The 23,416-nt window shown below is 53.5% G+C and overlaps 5 protein-coding genes across 5 annotated transcripts; 1 reads left to right on the forward strand and 4 right to left on the reverse strand.

Moving 5' to 3' along the window:
* Window positions 1-348: 348 nt before the first annotated feature.
* On the reverse strand, window positions 349-5,908 carry CABS01_04003 (kinesin motor domain-containing protein; the record flags this gene model as incomplete). The annotated part of the gene is made up of 4 exons (XM_060537375.1): window positions 349-924; window positions 976-5,210; window positions 5,301-5,624; window positions 5,743-5,908. 4 exons carry the CDS (start codon window positions 5,906-5,908, stop codon window positions 349-351), a joined length of 5,301 nt encoding a protein of 1,766 aa, XP_060391633.1.
* Window positions 5,909-7,082: 1,174 nt separating this feature from the next.
* Window positions 7,083-7,545, reverse strand: CABS01_04004 (uncharacterized protein; the record flags this gene model as incomplete). Its single annotated transcript, XM_060537376.1, has 2 exons — window positions 7,083-7,275; window positions 7,448-7,545. The coding sequence occupies 2 exons, from the start codon at window positions 7,543-7,545 to the stop codon at window positions 7,083-7,085; spliced, it is 291 nt and encodes a 96-aa protein (XP_060391634.1).
* Window positions 7,546-14,303: 6,758 nt separating this feature from the next.
* Window positions 14,304-15,275, reverse strand: CABS01_04005 (uncharacterized protein; the record flags this gene model as incomplete). The annotated part of the gene is made up of 1 exon (XM_060537377.1): window positions 14,304-15,275. One exon carries the CDS (start codon window positions 15,273-15,275, stop codon window positions 14,304-14,306), a length of 972 nt encoding a protein of 323 aa, XP_060391635.1.
* Window positions 15,276-18,727: 3,452 nt separating this feature from the next.
* On the forward strand, window positions 18,728-21,106 carry CABS01_04006 (ERCC4 domain-containing protein; the record flags this gene model as incomplete). Its single annotated transcript, XM_060537378.1, has 1 exon — window positions 18,728-21,106. The coding sequence occupies one exon, from the start codon at window positions 18,728-18,730 to the stop codon at window positions 21,104-21,106; it is 2,379 nt and encodes a 792-aa protein (XP_060391636.1).
* Window positions 21,107-22,097: 991 nt separating this feature from the next.
* Window positions 22,098-23,349, reverse strand: CABS01_04007 (phosphoglycerate mutase; the record flags this gene model as incomplete). Its single annotated transcript, XM_060537379.1, has 2 exons — window positions 22,098-22,968; window positions 23,093-23,349. 2 exons carry the CDS (start codon window positions 23,347-23,349, stop codon window positions 22,098-22,100), a joined length of 1,128 nt encoding a protein of 375 aa, XP_060391637.1.
* Window positions 23,350-23,416: the final 67 nt, after the last annotated feature.

The raw sequence follows: 23,416 nt of genomic DNA on the forward strand, positions 1-23,416 counted from the left end.
AGTCGCGTAGTGGTATTGAAAAAGAGGAGTGGTCCATCGTCAATACCCTCCCAGCAGAAAAAGCACGTACGAGCCACCAGTATGAGAAACTCCTGCCCAATCTTTCTGGGTTTCGCCATGCGTAAGGGGAATCATCGTCGGCCAGCATGAAAAATGCCGCAAACGCAAAATACAATATGGTGCGAGGGGTAGTGTAAACGGCAAAAACGAAAATCAAGAAAACGCCCTGTCACGCCGAAAAAAACAACAATCAAAAACCCGGCCCAATTGATGTCCATGATGCGAGACAGGTCAATCTAGTCGGACTCGGTCCCTCCGAGATGCGAGGTTCCAGCAACAAGGCTTCAACTAGAAGCAGTTGAGGGAACCCTTCTTCTTCTTCTTGGACAGTGCATTCATGCGCTCTTCAAGAAGACGCTGCTGTGCCTCGGCTGCCTGGCGCTTCTTGCGCTCCTCCTCAACGGCGTGCAAGCTCCAGCGGTTGTCGGCTTGCGGCGTAGGCGCGGGACGGTCCTTGAGCTCCTTGACCTCGGACTCCAACTCCACGCAGCGCTTGCGCCAAGCATCACTGTCAGCCTTGACCTTGTTCGACTGGCGCTCGAGGTCGGTGAGGGCCTCCTCCAGAGTCTGAGTGAGTTGCTTCTCGGCCTGAAGATGCTTCTCGATGGTACGGATGCGAGCCTCCTGGTCTTCTTGGATTTGGTTGACAGGGCCCATGTTGTCTTTGCTGCCTGGTCGACCTGCTTGAGTGGGTGTGCTTGGCACCGTGCCGTTGGGGCCGGACGACGCGCCGGGCAGCGGCGGCAAGGGAATGGCCGGGGGTGGAGAGGGCAGAGATGCAACAGAGGCGCTCTTCCGCAGCGGCGAGCTGATCGAGTTGGATCGTTGGACTTGGCCAGAAGCCGACGCTTCGTCAATCTTGGCCTGTACTACATTAGCAGTTGAAACAGAACGAGCTACTTGAATGGCACATACCTGGAGGGCCGCGTATTCGGCCTTGAGTGAATCAAGCTCGCTTTCAGCCTTGAACTTGGCAGCCTGAGCTTCCTCAATCTGCGAGTTGCGCTCTGTCTGCAGCGTGGACAGGCGGTTGTTGGTTATCTGGACCTGATCAAAGTTGCTCTGTAGCTGATCCTCGAGCTCCTCCACAAGGCGAGAGTTCTTCTTGTTCCGGCTCTGCAGGTCTGAAATCTTCTTACGAATAGCAGACAGCTGATCGGGGAGAGGAGCAGGGCTTTTCAGGGGCTCACCCTCCGCAGTAAGGAGATCGGTCAGCGTCGATTTGGCCTGCTCAAGTTCCTTGACCAGGTTGTCGTTAACGGTCGACAACTCGGCAACCTGCTTCTCAGATGCGCTCGATTTCTTCTGCTCCTCGCCCAAGGCCTTCTGGTCGGCAATCAAGTCGTCGATACGCTCTGTGATCTTCTCGATGCTGACGTCGAGACCAAGAGCGAATGCAACTTGGGTAGCGACCTTCATGAGATCTTCCCGGGCGTCATTAAGCTCGCATTCGAGGGCCCTGACATTTTCCGCATGCTCGTTGAGTAGGACTGCGACTTGCTCCTCGTACCCCTTTTGCTCCATCTGCTTCATCTCCTCTAGCTCCTTTGCGTGATTCTCCTGAAGCAGCTTCATACCATCCTGGTGTGTCTTGAGAGCCTGTTCGTGGGCTGTAATCTGGTTCTCCAGGTTCGTAATGAGGCTCTGCTGCGTCTTCGCCTGTGTCTCATGCAAGTTACGTGCCCTGATGACGTCCTCCAGCTCCGTCTTGGTGGCAGCGTGCGCTGCTTCCAGTTCGGATACCTTGCTAGAGTTGGTGGAGATGGCAACCTTGTGGTCGTCAATCTCGTCGCGAAGTGACTTGACCAGCGTCTCGTGCTTCTCCTCGATTTCCTTGACTTCCTCAGCACTCCGAGCAGTGGAGTGCGCGGAGGCCTGCGTGTTCAGCGCTACAATTTCAGATTCGAGCTCTTCGATGGTCCTCTTCATCCTCGTCTCAGTCTCTTGTAAGGTGTTGAGGGCAGTCTGGTGCTTCGTCTCCCATGCCGTGAGTTCGGCTTGTAATTCGGTGATCTTCTTGTCGTTCTCCTCTGTGGTCTGCAAAGATCTCGTTTCGGTGTTGGTCATCTCGGTCGATGCCATGGGGATGTCGGCAACGGCGCCGGCCGCGGCGGTCGCAACCACGGTCTCGGTAGTACCTTCAGGGGCTTCACCCACAGCAGGAGCATCCCTCACAGCAGTGCGCAATGTTTCGAGCTCGGCCATAAGCTTCTTCTCGGTGGCTTCGTGATTTTCTCTCATTTCTGCCATCTGCTTCTCGTTGGCCTCGAGTTGATTCTTCAGGGTGGAGATCATCGACATGTCCATCGGAGACGCCTGCAAACTAGATCGCTCACGAGTGAGCCCAGAAATCAGAGCCATCTTAGTCTCCATCTCTTTCTTGGCGGACGCAATGTCAGCCTCAAGCTCCTGAATGCGCTCCGATCGAGCATGCAGCTCGTGCATGGCTGCGTTGAGGTTAAGCTCGAAGTTTTGCATAACATCAGGCTGGCCTTCGAAGTTGTCTGCGGCAATGTTGCGGAGCGACGCAAAAGATCGATGAGCGCGGTCGATAATCATAACATTTTGGCTGGATTTGCGGCGAATGACGGGTTGGCCAGTTCGTGGCGACGACGCCTCCAATGCCTTTGCTTGGGCAACTTCGGTCTTCAGCTCCTCCAGCATATCCAGGGCTTCGTGGTGCTTCTGTTCAAGCTGTGTGTATTTCTCGGCCAGCTCCTTCTCTGCATCCTCCTTCTCGGCAGCAAGAGTCTTAAACCTCTCAACCTCCGTCGCCAGGAGATCCTGGTGCATGAGATCCTCCGTTGACAAATGTTCGGGACCCGACTCGGGCTTTGCAGTCACTGATGTCTCGGCATCAGACGGATCAATGGTGGCAGGCGACTCCAACGCCGACGAAAGCTCCGATGAAAGAGAGCGTGATGAAAATTGGCCGCCGTCTTTGAGATCACTCGACCTGGCGTCGGAGAAGAACGAGGGTGGTCGAGTCAGGTTGGGAGAAGTGACAGACATCATAGAATCTCGGACCTTGCGTTCGGGGTGGCGAGACTCGTCGATAGTGTCCTGAAGCTCTGCCAAAGTGCGTAGGGCTTCCTCGTACTTGGAGTGCAGAAGGTCGTATTCGTTGACCGTGGTCTCATGCTCTACCCTTAAGTCGATGAGCTCCTGAGTGACGTTCTCCAGCTTGTCGTGCACAAATTTGGACTGAGCAGGGCTGTGAGGTGGGTAGTCGTTGATATCAGCCTGAAGGTTCTCCTTCGCATCAGGTGTCACAACATTGGTGCCATTTTCGATGTGATCGCCGTTTTGAGCGGGACCTGTTGCCTCAGCTGCCGCCGCGGCTTCTTCTTCGGCATGCTCAGGAATGATATCATTCTGGCTCATGCGGATAACACGCGACTGAGACTGGCTACGAGTGTGGTCAGCAATTTGGCGCGTAACGCCGTTCGATGCTTCGGCAGTTGGCTCTGGAACTTTGCTATCGCCTTGAATGTGGTCCAGCTCGTGAAGCAGAGAGTCCAGCTTTCCGAGACTTCGCTGGCGCTCAATCACCTGCTCTAGTCGATCAATTTCACGCTGCATCAGCTCGGCATCCTGGTCGGCCTCGGCGAGTCGCTCCTCCAAGGTAGAAATGTAGTCCTCGCAAGAGGCTTCGTTCTCTCTGATCCGCGAGATCTCCTTGCGAAGTTCCACAATAATCGTCGTGTTCTTTTCCTCCCCAGAGGTGTGGCCGTCCAGCTTATTCTCCAGGTCGTGGAGGTAATTTTCCGTACTCGCTTCCCGATCCATGAGTTTTTGCAAACGCGCCTGTAGCTGTGTGTTGATGGTCTCAATGTACGTGCACTTGGTCTCTTTTTCTAGCAGATTTGCCTCGGTATTGGCGAGTGTGCCGCGCGTGCTGGATAGCGATTGCTCCAGAGTTTGAATGGTCTTCTCGTACTCGAGCACGACTTGCTCGACTGCAGCAGCGAATGAGTTTGATCGATTCAGTCTCTCTGTAGCCGTGTCACCCATGGACTCCTCGTGTTGATTGTTCTCGGCAGCTTCATTGTCGCGGGCCTTAGCCATCTCAGCAATAAGCTTCGCGTGACGTTGACTCAGGGTCGTGTAGTTTTCTTGGACGTCCAGAAGCTGATTTTGCAGTTCGCTTTCACGCTCATTTTGTCGCTCAGACCGCTCGCCCGTGGAGGCGATGCGCCTCTCGCCCCCGCCTCGCTCCGCGCTGCGGACTTGCTCGCGCAGGAAGGCAACCTCCGCCTTCAGACGATCAATGATGGCCTGTTTGTCACCCTCCTCCACCTGCTGAATCCGTGGCTTACTTTGGATGGCTCGGGCCCTCTGTGCATATTGGACGGTGTTTAATGTTTCGCTGAGATGGAACTCGGCAGGCGTCACGCAGGCAATCATGTACGTGATGGCATTTCCACCGAGCGAGTCTTGGAGTAGACGGGTGAGTTTGGAGTCGCGATAAGAGACGTGTGACCCGGCCTGTCGTGATGAGAGCTGTGAAATGACCTTTCCGAGCGCAGCCAGGCCAGCGTTGATAGAAATACCTTCCTTGGCACGCTCGCCCTGTGCGCCAGTGTTCTTCAGCCGCTCACTACCTGCCAGATCGACAAAATGGAGCTTGCTGTCTGTGGTAACCCAGGTCTCGGATCCCGTCATAGCTTCGATGGGCACGGAGAAACGCTTTTCGGCCCCATTTGAGCCCTGCAGGCCGCTCTTCCGCTGCACCAAGTTGAGACTGAACACGGCGTGGGACCGGGAAGACCTGGCGTTAATGGCCGTCGCATCTGTCTGTCGGAGGGTTGAGCCGAAATTCAATGCATTCATGAGGTCCTCCACTGAGTTAATTTCAACCTGTCGCAGGCCGGTAAGGATAATGTTCCCCTTGACATCTTCGCGGATTGTGACGTTGCCACGCTCGTGTTGTGGAACGTGGTCAGGAAGAAGCAGATCGCGCAGTTGCTCGTTGTAGATTTCGAGGTATGTTGCTTTCAAAGACCATGTCCTGTCCGCTGCTGAGGTCGATGTTGGTTGGGCGGAGTATCTGTGTGGTGCTCTCAGCTGAGACATGGAGCCACGATTCGCTTGCTTCTTCGGGCCGTCGAGCTTTTCGAACAAAGCCGTCGCCGCTCGGGGGATAACGCCTAAGAACAAGGTCAGCTTGGGGGTTTGTAGAAGCCGGAGAGCTTCGCAGATAACCGAGTAGGACGGTAACACGACGCAGTGTAACTAACCCATCACCTCGAGGTCGTCCTGATCGATAGGACCTGATGTACCCATCGTGTACGACTTTCCCGCGCCAGACTGGCCATACGCCAACAGCGACACATTGTAGCCCTGGATGAAAGCGCCGACGCAATCCTGCAAGTAGTCCCAAATGCCTTCTTGTTCAACGTCGGAGCCAAAAACGCGATCAAATACGAAGAGTTTCCTTCCTTGTGGTGAGTCGATTGCCAAGCTCGTGTTCGATGTCACCTGAGCCATGGATCTTTGAAATCTTTGAGGAATTAATTCGTAGCCTGGATCTGTGGGTTTCAGAGGCGGTCGAACACGCACGGCTACGTAGAAAGGGAACGAGGTTAGCGATGTGATGATACGCCGGCATGAAAGGGGAGGTGCCGCGCAATGTTCAGACAAGTGACGAACAGCACCGGAGATGGGAGCTGGCACACTTACCGACTTTGACGGCCGTCCGGGAGTCTTCGTCGGAGGCTTTGCTGCCACCGCCATGTTTGCTCGTCATGCTCAGACGGCTGTTGCTCCGTGGTGATGGTCGCACCATTGCGCTCAGCGGTCTTTGGGGCAGATGATTCCCAGGGGAGGCCGGCGGTGAGCTGGCCATGATGGGGAAGCGAAAGAGAGGAAGGGGTTTCTCGGATCGGGTGCGCGAGCGGAATGCGTTCCTCCTTGTATAAGGTTAATCGCGCGCAAGGCAAACGGTAGAACGAACGGGGTGTCGGGATTGTGCAGTCCTGATCCCCAGGCTCGAACCCTGTATGCGGAGGGTATGAAGCACTGTTCGGTATCTGGTGCAGTTGTGCCGTTGTCTCAAAAGTGTGATCGAATCGACGGGTGACGGATTGCGCGAGCGTGTGGAGGGTCCTATCTGTCCGTAGAGGGGAAGAGAAGCTGTTTCCGGTGCACTACTTCTTATGCTATCGTGGGGCGGCGAATTGTGTATTTTGCGTTGGCTGTGAAGGAGTGATGGAAGGCTACTCTTTTTTTTTTCGGATTCACCACAAAAGCGGCAGCGCAGCAACAGCAGCTCGGTGGAAGTGAAAGAACAAAGGCGTCATATGGTACCGAGTATCGTATCGAAATGTCGAGGAAGCAAAATAAAAACAAGCAACAGCAAGGACGGGTCGCCTATGGCTCTCTGGGAGCCCGTCGTCGTGTTGCGTTGCGGGAGCAATGCGTTGTCTGGCGTTGCTTGGGACGCGCGCGAGATTGTTGGAGATATTCGTAGGAAAGGGTAGCCCGGGATGTTGGAGTGTTTTGTTGCGGGTTCTGCTGGCCGAGCAGTGTGGAGGGGGCATGCGTGGACAAGCTACTCAGGTAGACGGCGAATTGGGATTGGGGGTTCGCAATGCTGTGGTGGACTGCTCTTCTGTGCCGAGTCCGCCTCCTTGTGGCAGACACCTCACACTGGACTGGGCCGGACTGGGACCTGGGAATGGTTAGACTGGCGAGGGCCAGGGGTGGGAGAGTAAGGTACCTAGAGGAGAGGTCGAGAGAAGGAACAGGGGAACCCAACCGTCAGTCGTGTTTATTCTCCAGAGGCGAAAGAAGTGTCGACAGAGTCGAAGAGGTGGCACTATGGTAGGTACTCCGTACCCAGGCTGGCAGCAGAAAGTACATAGAACGCAGCAGACAGGCCGGGGGTGTGGTGTGGATGTCTCGCAAATTAGGAGCGCGTCGATGGTGTGCTGTGATTGGGTGGCGCGAGATGTGACGGATGCGCCCGTTCTCACAGTCGAATGTCTCCTGGGCCGATTCGGGAATGGCAGCAGAAGGGCTCAAGGGGGGGCCGACTTGGGGGACTCCTGTCTGTTGCTGCTTCTGGACTGAATCAGGTCGAGTGCGAAATAATCCCCGGCGGATCGTCGTGACAGGTATGGACCGCTTCTGAGTCGCGATATCCGACCGGATGACTGCCTGCCAGGTGGGTTGTGGGGGAAAAAGGATGTATGTAGTCGGAGAGGAGGAGGACTGCAGGAGAATGGTGAGGGGGAAAGAGCAAAAATGGCGAAAGATGAATACCTTAGTCCACGGGTCACAGAAGGAAGGGAGGCGGTAGACAGGAAGAAGTTCTTCGTACCTGTAATCACGGGTGGAATGAAGGAAAAGAGGAAAGAACGAAACGGCTGAGTGATTGACGTTCCTTCTTGCCAATTGTACTCGGTAAAGTACTTTGGACGTGCCAGGAGCACCTCGCGGAATGGGAGGTTTTGGCACGGAAAGAGCAATGAATGGGAGCATTGAGTGGCAGGAGGAGAGGCACAAACAATGAGTTCCTCGTCTAGTTCCCCCAAACTCGTCACCTCGCATAGCCATTAAACAATGACAAGTTACCTAATTACCTAGTACCTCGTATCATGAATAGAAGAATAAATAAGACTCGGCAAAGGACGTTGAAATTCTCTAGACCGCTCGTCCCAGTCCCAGTCTATGCCGGTCTTATTGCTGTCGACCTTAGCTTAAGTGCTTAATTATCGAGAAGCCATCACTATTGGCAAGACCTATCTCCAGCTGCAATATCCAGAGAGGCAACGGCAGAGAGTCCGGTCCTGACTCTAGCGATACAAAGCCAGGGTCCAGGACAGGGGATTGGATGGATCATGGAATGGGCAGGATAAGATGGGATGGTCCATCCACTGATGAGAGAGGGCCGTGTTATCCCGGGCTTCCCTTTTTCTTGACTGCATTCCGTAGCAGAGCTTTGATCCAGTCGTGCCAGTGTACGGCTGCTGGCCTTTTCTTTCTTCTTTCCGCTTGTGAGAGCTAGAGGCCACCGACGTCGACGACTGCAAGCCCGGCCTTGATGCCAATTATTGTGTAAATGATGTGGAATGCCGTTTATTCGCTACCTTGTCTCGATAGCTTCAAAAACCACCACCATTTTCCATCCAACGAAAAGCGATGCACAGCGAAAGGAAAGAAAGTGCAGAAGGGGAAGGAAGCGAAAGGTGGGGCAGCGACCGAGCGGAAGTGGCCAAGCCACTTAGACTCGACATTCAGACCAGGGGTGGGCCGGGGGGATGCCAAGCGGGGCACTTCAGAAAGACGCCTTGCCTGATCAGGTCTTAGTCATCTCAGACCCCAGTTATCTTCGTTTGTGGTCTGTCAAGAAACGAGCAGGAGGGACGTGGAGGGCTGCTTGGTCTGCTGCACAAGACGGGAGGCAAGAGCGCGACTGCCAATCGACAACGAAGCACCAAATCGACCGGTCCAGGGCGGGCAGCAATGCAGGAAGGCACCACGCGAGACTGGATCGTGGAGGCAGGAACCAACTTCAAATTGCCCACCTGCCTGCAAGGCACAAGGTACCTCTCCCCTTCCGCAGCAGACTTAAGGTAGGTACGGAGCACTTAAGACACAACCATTCCGGAAAGTGAGGCAGACCTAGGTACTCCGCACCTTCCACTACCTACTGCGTATGTGCCTAAATACCTACTCAGTACCTAAGGTAAGGTAAAGAGTACCTGTAGGTACGCCCCCACACATCTTGAAGGAAGGTACCTTAACTTACACTCCTGGAAGGCGCGGGATAAGGTATCCGTACATGAACCGTGTGGCCTCCACACCTGACGCAGGGACCAGCGCCTCTCAAAGAGACAGAGGAAAAAAAAAACCAGTGGAAAAAAACACCCGATTTCTAAGACGCTCAATGTGACATTGACACGGCACCTCCTCCACCCACCCAGTCACCAGTGGATTGATTGTGTGTTCGGCCCCCTTCGACCACAACCGTTGCAGCGACAACTACGGATCGCTGCTCTGCGAAGAAAAAAACAAGCAATAACTTGAGTGAAACAACAGAGCAACACTGTCCACCCTTGTGCCGGTACTTCGGGTCGCCTCGTTCTCTTTCTGGAACCCTTATCCGGAAACCTCTTCGGATCCTCCACGTCCCATGCCCTCGGTATCCGTATCCGCAAAGACATGGAGATTTTCTGACTTGTCCGAGGAACAGGATCGGCTAGAGAACACTCCAGTCTGAGATGTCGTGACAAGAGACCTCCGGTGCCATGGTTCTTGTTTCTCGCAAAGATTGCTCTGCAGAGGTCTAATTGAACCCCCAAAAGATAGGCCCAAGGCGACGACGGGTCATTCGTGGGGGGAGGTTTCTATCAACCATGGATCTTTCGCCCCGTCCGCCTGCAGTTGATTGCGAACAATCGAAAGATTACTGCACCAACAAGAAGCGCATTGCTTTTTCTTCTGCGCCATCTAGCCAGCATCCACGGTTCATGCGAACCCAGACCACAGCACACGCGCAAGTGCCTCTACAAACTTGAGGATTGGCTGATTCAAGAGACTCGGAAGACGCTTGCTTGCCCTAGCGGCCCTTCCGCACGACACACAACGGCCACTACGGTGCACGATCCCGGGAAAAGCCCTCTCACTTTGGGCGTCTTCTCACCATTACCAACCGGACACATATCGCGCACCCAATGGGAACGCATCCAGGTCATGGCCCGAGAGGCCGGCAGAAAATATACTTCCGACCGAGGCCTGCCAGTCCCGCCGGTTTCTGATACGTGACAGCTCTGCACCAGTCCATCCGCTTTCCGTCCTTGTTTAACACTGCTCCCTCTTCCGCAAAGGCAGATCAACAAAAGAAGTCGGCGCAAAACGGAGCACTGTTTGCGTTTTCGTACCCTAGGGGACGCAATGAACAGCCGCTATAATGCAGATGAGCTAACTAGACATGTTCACGATCGAGACCGTGGGCGTGAAGATCAAAAACACTACGAGGCATCAAGGCCATCCAATGCCTCTATAGCAAGGCTCGGGTCGAAACTCGGAACCTTCTTTTGCTTCACGCTCACTAGGAATGGACGCCATGGAGCGGGCTTTGAGCCTCTAGGTCAACGTCCCGAGCCAGCCGGTACGAGGTCTCAGTCTCACTTATACATTACTGGTACTTCACGTCGCCTCCCACGATTGGATCTCTGGCCCTCCGCACCATGACGTTTGTGAATCATTACGCGTTCAGCAACAGTTCCACGATGTACGAACATGACCCTCTAGACTCTGGAGCCCTCAGACGTTTGTGAGGGCACCTGCAAATCCTCGAGATGAACAGGCCGAATCCGACCAAATCACCTCCCGTCTCTAGGCATTGATCGTCCGTCCCGCCAATCCCACCCCAAACCTTATGCGTCGTACCAACGCGCCGTCTCAGCCTACCGACATCGTCGTCCTGTCTTCCCCTGCTGCGGAGCGACACTGACATCGCAAGGCCACCAGGCCCTTTCGAAAAGCTGGCAAACGTGCATGCAATCATTCCAACCCCTCCATAGCGCGACTTGCAGCCATCCAGAACTCAAAACCCATTCGCAATCGACCGTGCGCTCACAGAGTTTTCTTGGATTTCTCCGGGGTCAAACGCAAGAAATAGGGGTTTCGCTCGTTCGCCGATCCCATCATCCCATGTCGCCTGGACGGGAAGGCGGGCGAGCAACAGGCCGTTTCTTCTCTACAGAAATGTCTCGAATTGCAGATGATCGATTCCGATATGAAGGGCAGTCCACTAGCTGCTGGCAGCTCCTGGAAATTGGGCTACCCATCACTACTCTGGCCGTGAAACCCAATAACTCTTCTGCCCATGCCTCGCGCTGCATGTCACAGCCCTTTTCAGACTGATGCGATCCAAATTTCGATGTCAAATGGGTTCTAGAACACATGTGCTCCAACGTCTCGCATCTCGACATGCTCCTCATCGGTTCGTGTGACTTCCGCGCAGACGATCCCCGCAGGTCAATAGGCTTCGTCCCTGAACCCTGCGATACTCATGTTTGATTATCGCAGCGAACCCGCGTGCGCAGCGCTTATACCAGCGTTCATCCCCATCTTGGGGTATATAGTGCATATTCTCTTATCGCCATTCAAAACCTTTGGCATCGCGGAAGCGTTGCAATTCAATCCCGCCCCCCAATCGCTGTCTCGGCATTTACAAATCGCAAAAGCATATCTCCTTTCATCAAAGCCAAGTTTCCTCGATCACATAAGTCGATGACATTCTGAAAACTTCCCCAAAGCACTCGAGGCAAGACTAAAGTGATAATCAGATCGGCTTGCCAAATATTCTGTGAGACATTGTACTTGCATGTACCCCGTTCTCAGGACCCTTTTCTCGAGCACAAGCCATTTCATCCGCCCGCTCATCCACTTGTCGCGAGGGTGGCGATGCTCACGAACTGGCGTGCCCATTTCTTAGCTATATGTTCGCGCACAACAAACAGGGTTCAGGGTGGCTTGCGGCAAGTTTCTCCTCAATCTATCGGGCCCCGCCGATTTCGACTCTATCTGCAAACCTGCAGTTTGCTGAGATCGTGTTTCACCATGCGCCGCCCACGTCGTTAGCGTTGCCGTTCCCAAGTTGACGCCTCCGTGTCATTTCTGCTTTTCCCGGTTCATTACCGCACGCCTCTCCGGGCCGTGGAGCCACCGTTCGCAGAGCAGTGACGACTGCCCGTTGCCCATCCCGTTGATAATTTGGGCGCTGCAGCTGCTGTATACCGCATGGCATGCAGTGACGGACGGCTTTCTTGGGCTGTACGTGTTTATAAAAGCGTTCTCTATCGAGCGGGCTTGTACAGGCATTAAGGCGGTTTGAATTCATTCTAGGTCTTCCCGATGGAACGCCCTCTCGGCTGCCGGCTTATGTTGTTGCCGTCGAGGTTGGTTGCCAAGGCCGGCAGTACGGCGGTACCGTGACGGCACGTCGACGGTGGTCGTGGAACAGTAGCATCTGCAGCTTGCAGCGGTACCAGGCCGGTTCTTACACATAAGCGAAGAAGCTAGCTAACGCCTTGCTCATCGTCTTATTCCAACAGCAGATGTGTCTGCCGTCAAAAGTCAGAGTCGTCTTTTGTGATGCCGTGATGTCTTGCCCCTGATGGTGAAGATGCTGCTGCCCTGGCATGTATCCTGGAGAATGTGCTAGACCTGATGATGGATGTAGTTCCAACGACACTCTGCTTACGGCTCCTGGTGTTGGAGTGTCTCCTTATTCTGACGGTACATCTTATCTGCGCAAAAGTACTTTTGAATGGGTCGACATGTCATCACGTTTGAACATGTCTTGAAGGCTCCGTAAAGGATTTCTTTATGATACCTGCGTGAGCATAATGTATCAACGGTAATGAGTATCGAAATCACCTTCTCATGGTGAATCGAGTTTCCACTTCGCTATCCATCCCTCTACCATTCAAGGCTACCATTTTTTCACGCAGAAAGCTCAGAAAGCTTGAGAGTTTCGTTTGGGCTTTGAATCAGCCATTGCAGTGATACTCAGCCGCCTGCAAATGGGAGCCATGAAGGCCGGCTGTGTGCTAACAATTGGCTCTTGATAGGGATGTTCATCCTTTGGACCCTTGGTGCTCGCTGCTCCTTTCTGTACTATGTTTATCCACTCTAGTCGTCTTAGGTGTGGATAAGTGCCCGTCGCAAGTCGCAACGAGTGAATGCTACCTTATAGCACATAAAGACTGGGGGGCCTCGTGAAGGAGCAGGCCTGGAATTCTACTTGAGTTGGCGGCGTAGAGAATGGAATTATCGGTTATTTAGCAGAAAGTATTGTGATGACCCTTGGTAAGACTTGAGGACTCTCACATGAATTAATATCAAGCCTCACTTACTTTGGTAACCTAGTTTCTGTATGATTATAAGTCATTTTCGAATGACCACAAGATACGAGTCGACTTACTTTTGCTGTTTATAAATGTATCAAACCCTTTGTGACTTCCTGCGCACATCATTGTGCGAGCCAGCATAATGAGATCAGTATCTATCCTGCTCTTATCTCTGACAGCTGCCTTCAGAAGCCGAATGTAACAACTGGCCAGATAAAATGCTGCAGTTGATCTGATCCAAGATTTATATTGGAATCTTTTTGATCGACTGTTTTAAATGCTTAAACCTAAGTTGGCATGCGTGCTTATCCCTAAGGAAGTTGACAAGTCTTTCTTAGCGTTAACCAAATCAGGAAGATTCGCGTTTCATTAAGTGATTAAGGTCACAAACGTAAGCCTTCTAAAGATTCATACAAGGAAGGCATCCATTTGGCAACGGCAATGTAGCTCCTCTCCAGGTATTCCAAGCGGTACTTGTTGAAGTCGTCTGATTCCTCAGACTCCGCGCGGGAAAGTCGCGATACCAGACTCGAAGGAGGCTAGGAATAGTTTCGGTACCTAAATTGGTCCTCGTAGCCTGCTAAGAGCGACGCTCTCACAAATGCCCAGACATTACCAGTTTATCAATGGTGTTTGCATTCCTGCTTCATTGGTTGATCCAAGACCCCCGACTTGACTTTGCATTGATAGGTACGTTCTCTGAAGTTTTGGACCATGACAGTACTAATTCTTGAACATGAATAAAATGGTAAAGATTTGACGATGAGTGCGAACTTGCCACTAGGTTTTGTAATTGCAAATGCCATGTCTATGAGAGAGTTCCATTATCTTCGTGACGGTTGTGGCGATATGGTAAGTTGAGAATCTTAATCAAAATATGTTCGCAATACCATTTAAGTGAACGATGGAAGGACCCCCAAAAATGACCCTGTCACGCCTGTGTTCGTACGCTGATGTCGGTGTTCAGCGTTCAAGGGGACCATGGATGTGCCTTGGTCGGCGTTTGCTTCGGTGACAGCAGAAACAAGAAAGCTTTGGTGCAAATGACACAATCGCCAACCTTATTTGCAGTCTGGCGAGTCGCTCGAAACGAGTCATAACAGGAGAGACCCTTGTCAACCATAAGCCCTCGACATGCCAGCAGCACTGCGTTGTGTCACTCTGATCGATTGACGGGCGGTGCTCGTAAACTGAACTGCAGTGAAGATCGAGGGATATGGGTGAAAAAAGATCTAGTTCTCATCATCCTAGTAGTTTGCTTTTGTAAAGCCTGATAGCTAATTGCTTCAAAATGGGGTATCTAACTCGCTGTAGGTGGTTTCTGGAAGATTTTCAGGGGATTACAAAATGCTACCGTAAAACTGGCCGCGCCAAACGTCACGTCCTCTCCTCAACGGACACCGGCCTCGTACCGTCAAATATGTGATCCGGCCGATCCGGCTCGGGCGACACCATCGACCCTCCACCCTGCATCATCTCCCTCTGTGCCGGCGTCAAACCCTTCGTCGTGCCTGTGGTGTCCTGCGTGATGAGACCCTTTGTGTACCCGCCCGGCGTATCATCCAAATGGTGGCAATCGCACGAGTTCATCTTGGTAAACGCGAGCAGCTTATTCAGTACCGTGAACTCGACCTTGAGCTTGATACTGTAGACCAGGGGCTTGCTTGTCGTCTGGAACATAAAGTTGTTAGTGTACTCGAGCACGATAAGCCCAACATCCAGTAGGAAGATGAGGACGAAGAGACCAAGCAAATACCACGATATCAGCTTGGCCGCCCGCGTCTTAAACGCAAACAGAGGCTTCAGATTGAAAAACCCTTGCCGCGCAAATATCCCCGTGATGAACGTCTCCTGTAGCGTAAACACCACAATCGACACCTTTTCATACACGCCGTACCGCTCAATCCAACCTCCCTGCTCCCCCGCCGGCGTCGCCCAGCACAGAACCCACAGCACCGCCATGGGAATATGTATCGCGCACCCGTTGGCGACGATCATGGCCAGCACGAGACGTATCGACGTGCGGTTGTATACGACGAGGTGCAACCGCGACCACAGCACGACAGACTGACCTGTCACCATGGCGCACCAAGCCATCAGCGCGAACGCGCCCGGGACGACGGTTCCGCCGCGACTGAGGTAGCGGATCAGCGAGACGATGGCGTGAACAAAGATGCCCGTGTTGGCGACGATCATGCTCCAGAAGTAGCGGCCGCGGCGCTGGCGGAAGGTGCTGAAGATGAGGACGTAGATTTCGACGGCGTTGTAGATTCCTGCTGTGGCGAGGGCGGCGATGGCCATTGCCTCCTGGCGGGTGAGGTCCAGGGCGCCTTTGATGTTGTCTGCCATATTTTGTGCGTTTAGTTCGTGGCTAACTTGCTCCTAGATCATGTGTTCCGTTCGCTCGCTTGCGAATATGTCGGTTTGGGGTTGGTGGGAAAAATTGGAGGGCGAGGAGCGGACCGAATCGTGTCGGCAATGCAAAGAGCGCTGCTCCCCATTCATGGATTCCTTGGTCGATGGTGTTTGACGAGAGCCTCTCCTCTACAATGCTCTCAATAACGTGTTTGTCGTAGGAGACGCTTTTGCTCAATACATATATGGGCGGCCAAGAATCTCGGGCCCGGTGGAGTTCGGAGCCATTGGGCAGCAAAATGGTAAATGTGACCGGGTGGAGCGTAGACGGACTCTGGATGGTAATTGTGTGGTTGCTCCCGTCCTATAAAGCAAAGAACGCGCTTCGTCCCTTGTCTAGTCTTTAAATAGGGTTAACAACGATGAGTCGGGTTAAGGTTTCGAAAATCGGTATCGTTGAAACACTCCATGGTTTAGCCAGCCGAAGTCTGCAAGAGTTGGATGTTGTTTGCATGCACAAAGGCGCAGATACGCGGAGAACAAGGGGGTATGCGAGGACCTCGGTGTCGGTTTCCCTGACTCGCTCTCGCCGGAGTAGAGCTGTCTACGGCGTAGAGAGGGCAGAAACCATCGGCGTAAGGCGTGATCTCCATCTGATGTTCGCGATTTTACCCCAAATCCCTTTCGTCCGCCCCGGTGTGCTTTGACGATCGACAGCACCATTAATGTGTTAGAGCCAAGCCAATCCGACGGCCGGCAGCCGATTCTTATGTGATAAGGCGGTCGGCGACCTACACTTTGACATCAAACTTGAGATCATTTTTGGGCTAAATACCCAGGCGAAGGGCTGATGGACTACAAAAGCTATAAGAGAAAGGTTGCTGGTTCTGTGTGTGGGGCGCGTGGATGGACGGGTCATCGGACATCATCTCAATCTTTCAGATGCGTACTGTTCTCTCGCCGAATAGTTCCTGGGTCAGCCTTTGATACGGCGCAACTCACTAGGCGACATGGACTGTAATGGTAGTTGACAGCGAGGCCAGACTTGTTTACTATGGAAGAGAGAGAAGGAGGCGGCTGACCAACAACAAAATTGTTGCTCCTAGCTTTCCGTCCCAAACTAAATTTGACCGTTATCCGAAACTCAATGGCTTACTCTCCTCCTTACCCGGATCACTAACCGCAATTCAAGTAGGTTGATAAGCGCTAGCGAGAAACCCAATGTTCGTGGAGTGTTGCCTTATCATGTCTCGATGGGTATGTTGGTACCGCGAATCAAATCTCTTCTCCGTAAATCGCTCCGGATGACGATCCACTTCGGCGCCGTAATGAAATGCTTCCAGGTCTGATTAAACGGGGCCGCACCGAGCTGTTCGATTCTAGCGAGCCTGGACCGAAGCCGGTGGGCAAGCCCCACTCGGGTATTTCGTTGACATAGAATCAACGTTGTCTCATCTGGAGAAATAATCGCTTCTACTGCTATCGGTCCACTTCGAAGAGCGAGGCCATTACGTGCCAAACTGAAGCCAGACTGATTTCAGATCTGTTCCTCGCCGAAAAAGCGCGCGATGCGCGGGTCTGGGAACTCAAGCGTGAGAGAGATGTGCAAGAAACGCTACGCCCACAAAACCTACTAATCTGAGCTTGTCACAACTGCTTGTGGGACACTCTGACGGCGTTCAAGTACAAATTGAGCATCTTCTGCGTTGTTGCAAAGCGCCGAAGCCAATCTTGAAGAGATTGACGTTGGTCTCAGCACCATAGTAGCTGGACAGAGTTGTCCTTGTGATTGCCCCTGATGATCGACGCAGCCCTCAAGGCCAGGTCAAGCCCACAGTACAAAATCTACACGGCTGCGTATTGGCCATAGGTTTTCAGATCATTGCCACCTGTTCATGGCACTATCGCGCTTTGCATCGCAAACACGAGAATTGAGCGAATGCTTACATGGGTTACAGGAGGCACACCATGAAACTTCTGGAACATATTCATTCGCCGAAATGGTAACACTGGACGAAGTCCTGCATCAAGAAGAAGCGAAGTCGGCGTATTGCAACCTCGAGGGGTCGTAGATGCTAGCTCTGATGCATCTTGAATATTCTACTGCGCTTTTGGCTCTTTGTGGATTCATCACCCGCAAGTATCCTGCACCAGCAAGGAGGATTGGGTTACCATTGACTGGCACCTCGTCTCGGCAGAACCCCCTGCTGCTCAACTACAACCTTCAAGTTCTTGGTTCGGCTATTGACATCCTAGCCGGCCGTGCGCGCGATTAGACCTCTGTACGTAGTAGGTGGGATTCCATATCGTCGCCAATTCGCTCGGGTATGGGGGAACCCCATCTCACCCTGTGATGAGATAGCTGTCCGAACGGACACAAAATGCACCCTATTCTCACACGGGAGCACGAACGATTCTCCTCATGACGGGGGCTTGTTCAAGTAGAGATAGGGCTCGGTCCGGGGGCTCTGCTAACTGGGGAAATTGAACCGTTGTTTCATGCGTCGACACGTGGGAGAAGGAGCCCAGTGACCCATCGCTCAGCCATTCAATCCCGCGGCAAGGCGATCAGCCTGTCAAGTCGTCGGGCCGCCGTCCTGCACTACCCCCTCGACGGTCGGACCTCTTGGCAGGAATCGTACGCCCGGCTTCGCATGTCTTTTGAGGATTGTGGCATGATACTAGCATAGGTTTCGATCGTCGAGTCGCAGTCGGATTCGCTCCTCATCGTGGATTATGGTAGTGGCCATCGTGCAGCATGCTACGTGGTGCACTGCCAGCGCGGGGGATCATGCATTCTCGAAGCGGTTGAATCCTCGTACGCGTCTGTGTAGCTAATGTTGGAAGTCTCCGTAGCAGAATTACTCCGTACCGACACCGAACTCGAGAAGTCTGAAGACTGGAAGCTTGTTCTATGCATGCAGCATAACCAATCCCACGTCGCTTGGGGACGCCAACGGGAGAGGGCCGGTGGGATACTGGGTATTGCATCCGATGGGGATCAGATGGCATTCGGGGCAAAGACCCAATCTAGACAGTCCTCTTGAACGGAGATTGCTCACTAAAGCTAGAGATCATGTGGAGGAACGATTCAGCGGATCTAGGAGGCGGGAGAGTCTGAAGCAGATGATCCAGGGTCTGATCTGGGATTTGGTGTTGAGGAGCAGCTGCGAAGATGCCGCTGACAGAGCACGGCAGTCATTCTCACGTGACTTACGTGACTGGTTCGCGCTAGGACCATCGGCGCTGACCCGTCCGATTGCCCCGATGCCCCACCTGCGCAAGGCGAGACGCGACTTTGCGCCGTGAATCTGTGTCGATGACATCGAGATCTCATGCTGTCGATGGTGCATGTGCATCTCCAACATGCCCTAGGTGCCCTCCACCGTATTCACGACGCCTCATAGTCGCAGGCTGGCCAAGAACGATTCAAATCACTAAGAGCCATGCCTGCCGAAGTGATCGACCTTCTCTCCAGCAGCCCCTCGGGGCCCTCTTCTGGGAACGCAAGACCCCCACTATCTCGTCCTGCGCCACCGGCTGTTGTAGCTGTCGCAACGGCGCTGGCATACGGCGACGAAGATGTGTTTGATTTAACAGCCGAATCACCAGAGATTGTCCCGTCCGTACTGCCGAAAGCGACGTCCCCGTCATTGACAAATTCAGCAACAAAACGTGCACGAGAGGAAATTGTTCATGTGAATACGCCCATTTACTTCAACTCGGACGACTTTGATACGACTATCGATCTCGAAAGCAGCCTACCAATTGAAAATGGGTTGAACAACGAACCACGAGAGCGCAAAAGACCACGACTCTCGTCTCCTCGTCGCAGCCGCAGATCCTCCTTCGACCGCTCCCATTCCGCCACTAATCACAACACCCGGCCGCCTGAGAAGCAGGGTGACGGCTTGCGACGAGTACGTTCAGTTGTGGAACCAATCGAATTCTCAAGTTCTCCCGGTGTCTTCTCTCGACCGAGGACAAGTGCTCCAGCTGCTTCAACGGCGGTGGATAGGCTTGACTCCGATGACCCGTTCGCAGCACTGCCGCCTTCAGCGCAGCCTGCGCCGGCATGCGAGAACCCGCGCCCGACGAATGCTACAGCCACCGGGACCGGCCACATAAACTACCAATTAAGCTCCGATGATCCCTTTGCGAGTTCGCCACCTGTGGCACGGAAAACGATACCACAGCCGTGTGCAATAACTTTAGACGATGACGATGGCGACCCATTTGTCAGCTCACCGAGACGAGCGCCGACGGAGACTATGAAACCACCACATACAAGAACATTAGCTGGGACTGCGGTCAAGGGGAAAGAGAAGGCCGTCTCACCGCCCAGACGAAAGGCTCATTGGGACCCCATCTCGAGCTCTGCGCCCGAGCTAAAGACCAGAAGTGATCCATTTGAGAGCTCTCCTCCTCCACCGCGAAAGACCATGACCAAAGCCGCTAGCGCTGTGATTAATCTCAGCGACTCTGAGCCGGAGCCTGCAGCCCGCGGTCTCGATGCCGACTCGGACGGAGAGTTTCCAGACCTCGATAACTTTGATGTTTCGAAACTCAAAGCACGATTGTATACGAAAAAGCCAGCTTCACGAACCACCTCAAAGGCGCCATCGAAAGCCACCTCGAAACCGAGTACCAGCCGCGCACCGACGACAAAAACAGTGGAAGAAAAGACGAGAGAGAAAGAAGCGAAAGCTGCGGAACGAGAGAGAGAAAAGGAACGCAAGAAGCAAGAGAAAGATGCTGCCAGGGAGCAAAAGGCCAAGGAAAAGGAACGAGCGGCTGCGCTGGCAGAGGTCAACAAGATCAGGACCGACAAGAAGGTGTCAACCCCCGAAATGATTGCAGACCTCCCGGCTAGCCTGCCCCCGGCCATGACGCTTCAAATACAGACATTGTTAAAAGACCTCGACGCGCAGCACTCTACCTGGGAGAGTCCCGTGGACAACGTGGTTAAGTGGAGGAGAAAAGTTGCAAGTCGGTTCAACGACGAGCTCGGGCACTGGGAGCCGATTCCTATGCGCATTGAACCAGACAACTTCGCGCTTGTCATTGTCACTGCGTCTGAATTTGTCACATACGCCCTGGGACCCGAGGGTAACAACCTCGAGGCCCACGTCTCCAAGATGAAGCAACATTTCCCACAGGAACGGCTCATCTATCTAATCGAAGGCCTCAACCCTTGGATGAGAAAGAATCGCAACATTCGGAACCGACAATTCGCATCTGCCGTTCGCGGCGAAGATGCTACAACAGCAGGAGATGCCCAGGCTTCGACGAGTGCAGCCGCTCCCGCCCCTCAACCGCGGCGGCGCAAGAATCAGCAGCCGCAGGAGTACATTGACGAAGACTCGGTCGAAGACGCCCTGCTCCAGCTGCAGGTCATGTACGACGTGCTGATCCATCACACCGCCGCGGCCGTCGAGACGGCGCAGTGGGTCGCAGTCTTCACGCAGCACATCTCGACGGTGCCGTACCGGAAGCAGCGCGAGGCGACCAACGCCGCGGGCGCCGGCTTCTGCATGGAGACGGGTCAGGTCCGCACGGGCGAGGACGTCAAAGATACCTACGTGCGGATGCTGCAGGAGATTGTGCGCGTCACGCAGCCCGTGGCGTACGGCATCGTGTCCGAGTTTGGGACGGTCGGGGAGCTGGTCAAGGCGTTTGAGGAGCGAGGGCCGCTTTGTCTGGAGAACTGCCGCAAGAGTACGAATAAGGATGGCGGTTTTTCGGATCGCGCCATTGGGAAGGCTGTCAGTAAGAGGATCTACAAGATCTTCACGGAGATGGACGAATGGAGTACGGATGTATAGGGTAGGAATAGGACAGGAGTGGTGTGTTTTGTATGAATAATGACTAGATGATTGTATCGGCATGGCATTCACAGTTGTGGGGTAGGATTCCATTATTTCGGCAGATATGGCTTCATGGAACCAAACTCCCAATGCGAATTCATAATGAAAACCGTGGAAGTGGTTTCTTACGACTACTTCTGTTTCTATTCATTTTCGACATGAGGTACCTATCTAGACTTTAAAACTCTTCCTCTCCCACGACGCCGGCATCAATATTCAGCCCAATACGTATCTCAGAAACCTCAAGGACAAGTGATAATTCCCGTGAAAAGAGTTTAATATTGACACCCTGAAGCAAAGCCCTTGTTAAAAAGGCCGCCGAGGTGACTGATGAGTACCGGCCCCCCTGGCCACGGGATGAGGGGTTCGAACCCTCCAGCACTCATCGATGGTCATGTTACGCTTTGATTATAGGCAGTGTGCATCTGACTTCTGGCCCGCTTTGCTTGTAGACAGTTTGGCTTCTGACATGTGTTTATTTCGGCCCTGTGTCTTCGGTGCGCCTGACTGATAGACCAGAATCCCGCCTCCAGAAGACATAGGGCCACCGACAATAGCGAGCGCAAGACTCGTAGGTGCAGTGCCGTGGTTCAAATGGATTGGTTTCCTCTGAGCGTAGTTTACTCTGCAGAGGCTCTTGATGATTCAAGTGTGGGGGTTTGCCTTGGGCGTCTTGTGCTCTGTGAAGGCTTTTTGATGTTAGCCAAGGATCCTCAAAGTGATCAGTAACAAATGGAGGTGAATAGCGCTTGTATGTCAGACAGCGGTTGGACTGAAGTTGTTTCCACATGTATACTTTCGGTACAGGTCTGTGAATTTCTTGCCTCATCATGAAAAGCGCACCTCTAAGGGGTTGGTGACGAAATGAAAATTGTACACATACCATTTGTTAATTGACCAAGATAGGACGGGTGAGTAAAACTCTCATGGGGTAGCCAACTCTGTCCATTCAGCTGTCCTCGTGCTTCCGTTTGGATGCAGTCGGTTTGAAGAACGCGCTGAGCGTCTTCTGCTTCTCGTCAAATTTTGCGCTGCCAATCCCTCCGCGCGTCTTTTTCAAACCGCGAAGGTGTTCAGTGCAGTTGACTTCCACAATTTCAAGCTTCAGATGGGGCCATCTGGGTTCCTGCGTACCGCTTCGCAGACCAGCAGACTCTTTCGCATCGACTGCCGGCATCGACTTGATGTGGATCAAGAGATAACCGGTGTTGCTCCACGAGAAACGCTGTTGCTGGTCCGACGTGCCGGTTGCCAAAGATCCAAAGTTGCCAGCGGCAAGGAGAACCCTCGCCAGCACGCCCAGGATGATGCCATGGGCAACAATGATGATGCTCTCCGTACCGTTGCTGGCACCCTCTTGCTCTTCATCTCGCTCTCCTTCGACGCAAGCGAAGAGAGGAGCGAGGTACTCGTCAACGAACCGCTCCGCACGCACGCGCATCGAGTCGTGGTCTTCGGCGCCTTCATGTCTCTCTCCAGACGACCGGGCGCCGAACCTCTGACCCTCGCCTGTTCCAAAATGTTTCTCCCGGAGCTCTGCTAACTGCAGCGGGGCCACTCCAACCGTTGAGGGTATGGACCCAGCGTCGGTACTAGACGATGCCTGGGCATCGGCATCGCCAGTGTGGGCTGCTAGCATCGCAGTGCGGTGGGCTCTTTGAAGATTCGACGAAAAGACATGCGTGATGGGGGCCGAGGCCGCAGCGGTTCGCGTCGCGAGATGTTCACCCAGGCGCTTGGCTTGCAAGACGCCATGGTTCGTCATAGGTGCGTCGCGAGACCCAGCACTGCAAACACGCGCCACGCCCACAAAGAGCGCGCTGCTAGTTAGAATGGGTGACAAGTTTGACTTTTCGCTAAGAGACGAAAAAGAAAGCTGCGACCCAGACTAGAATCCGGCAGGCTCACAAAAAGTGGTATTGTGTCGGTGTGGGAAATGCGTACTAGAGGTTCGCGACATTATCGACGGATTCGCCGTGGCGAATGAGGTAGAGATGAACCGCGCCCATGGCTGCTTTTTCAAGCGGACCAAACAGCGCCTTTCTCGGAATGTGCTCGGGGGGTTGCTTTTGAGGTGCCGCAGTGGGCAGGAAAGGAGAAAGCGTGAGGATGAAAGTGGAAGATTGAGGGAGAGAAAGAGGCGCGATCAGATTTTTGTAGCCGCATTGTGTGGAGCCCTCGCAGCCATCGTTTAAGTGCATGACGACCCCTCGGCTCGCTTAGTAGAATTTCGATGCCCTGGTCAGTCTTCTTGGAATCTCGTCAACG

This window comes from Colletotrichum abscissum (genome assembly GCF_030869225.1).
Source record: "Colletotrichum abscissum strain IMI 504890 chromosome Unknown Scaffold_7.1, whole genome shotgun sequence".
NCBI classification, from domain to species: Eukaryota; Fungi; Ascomycota; class Sordariomycetes; order Glomerellales; family Glomerellaceae; genus Colletotrichum; species Colletotrichum abscissum.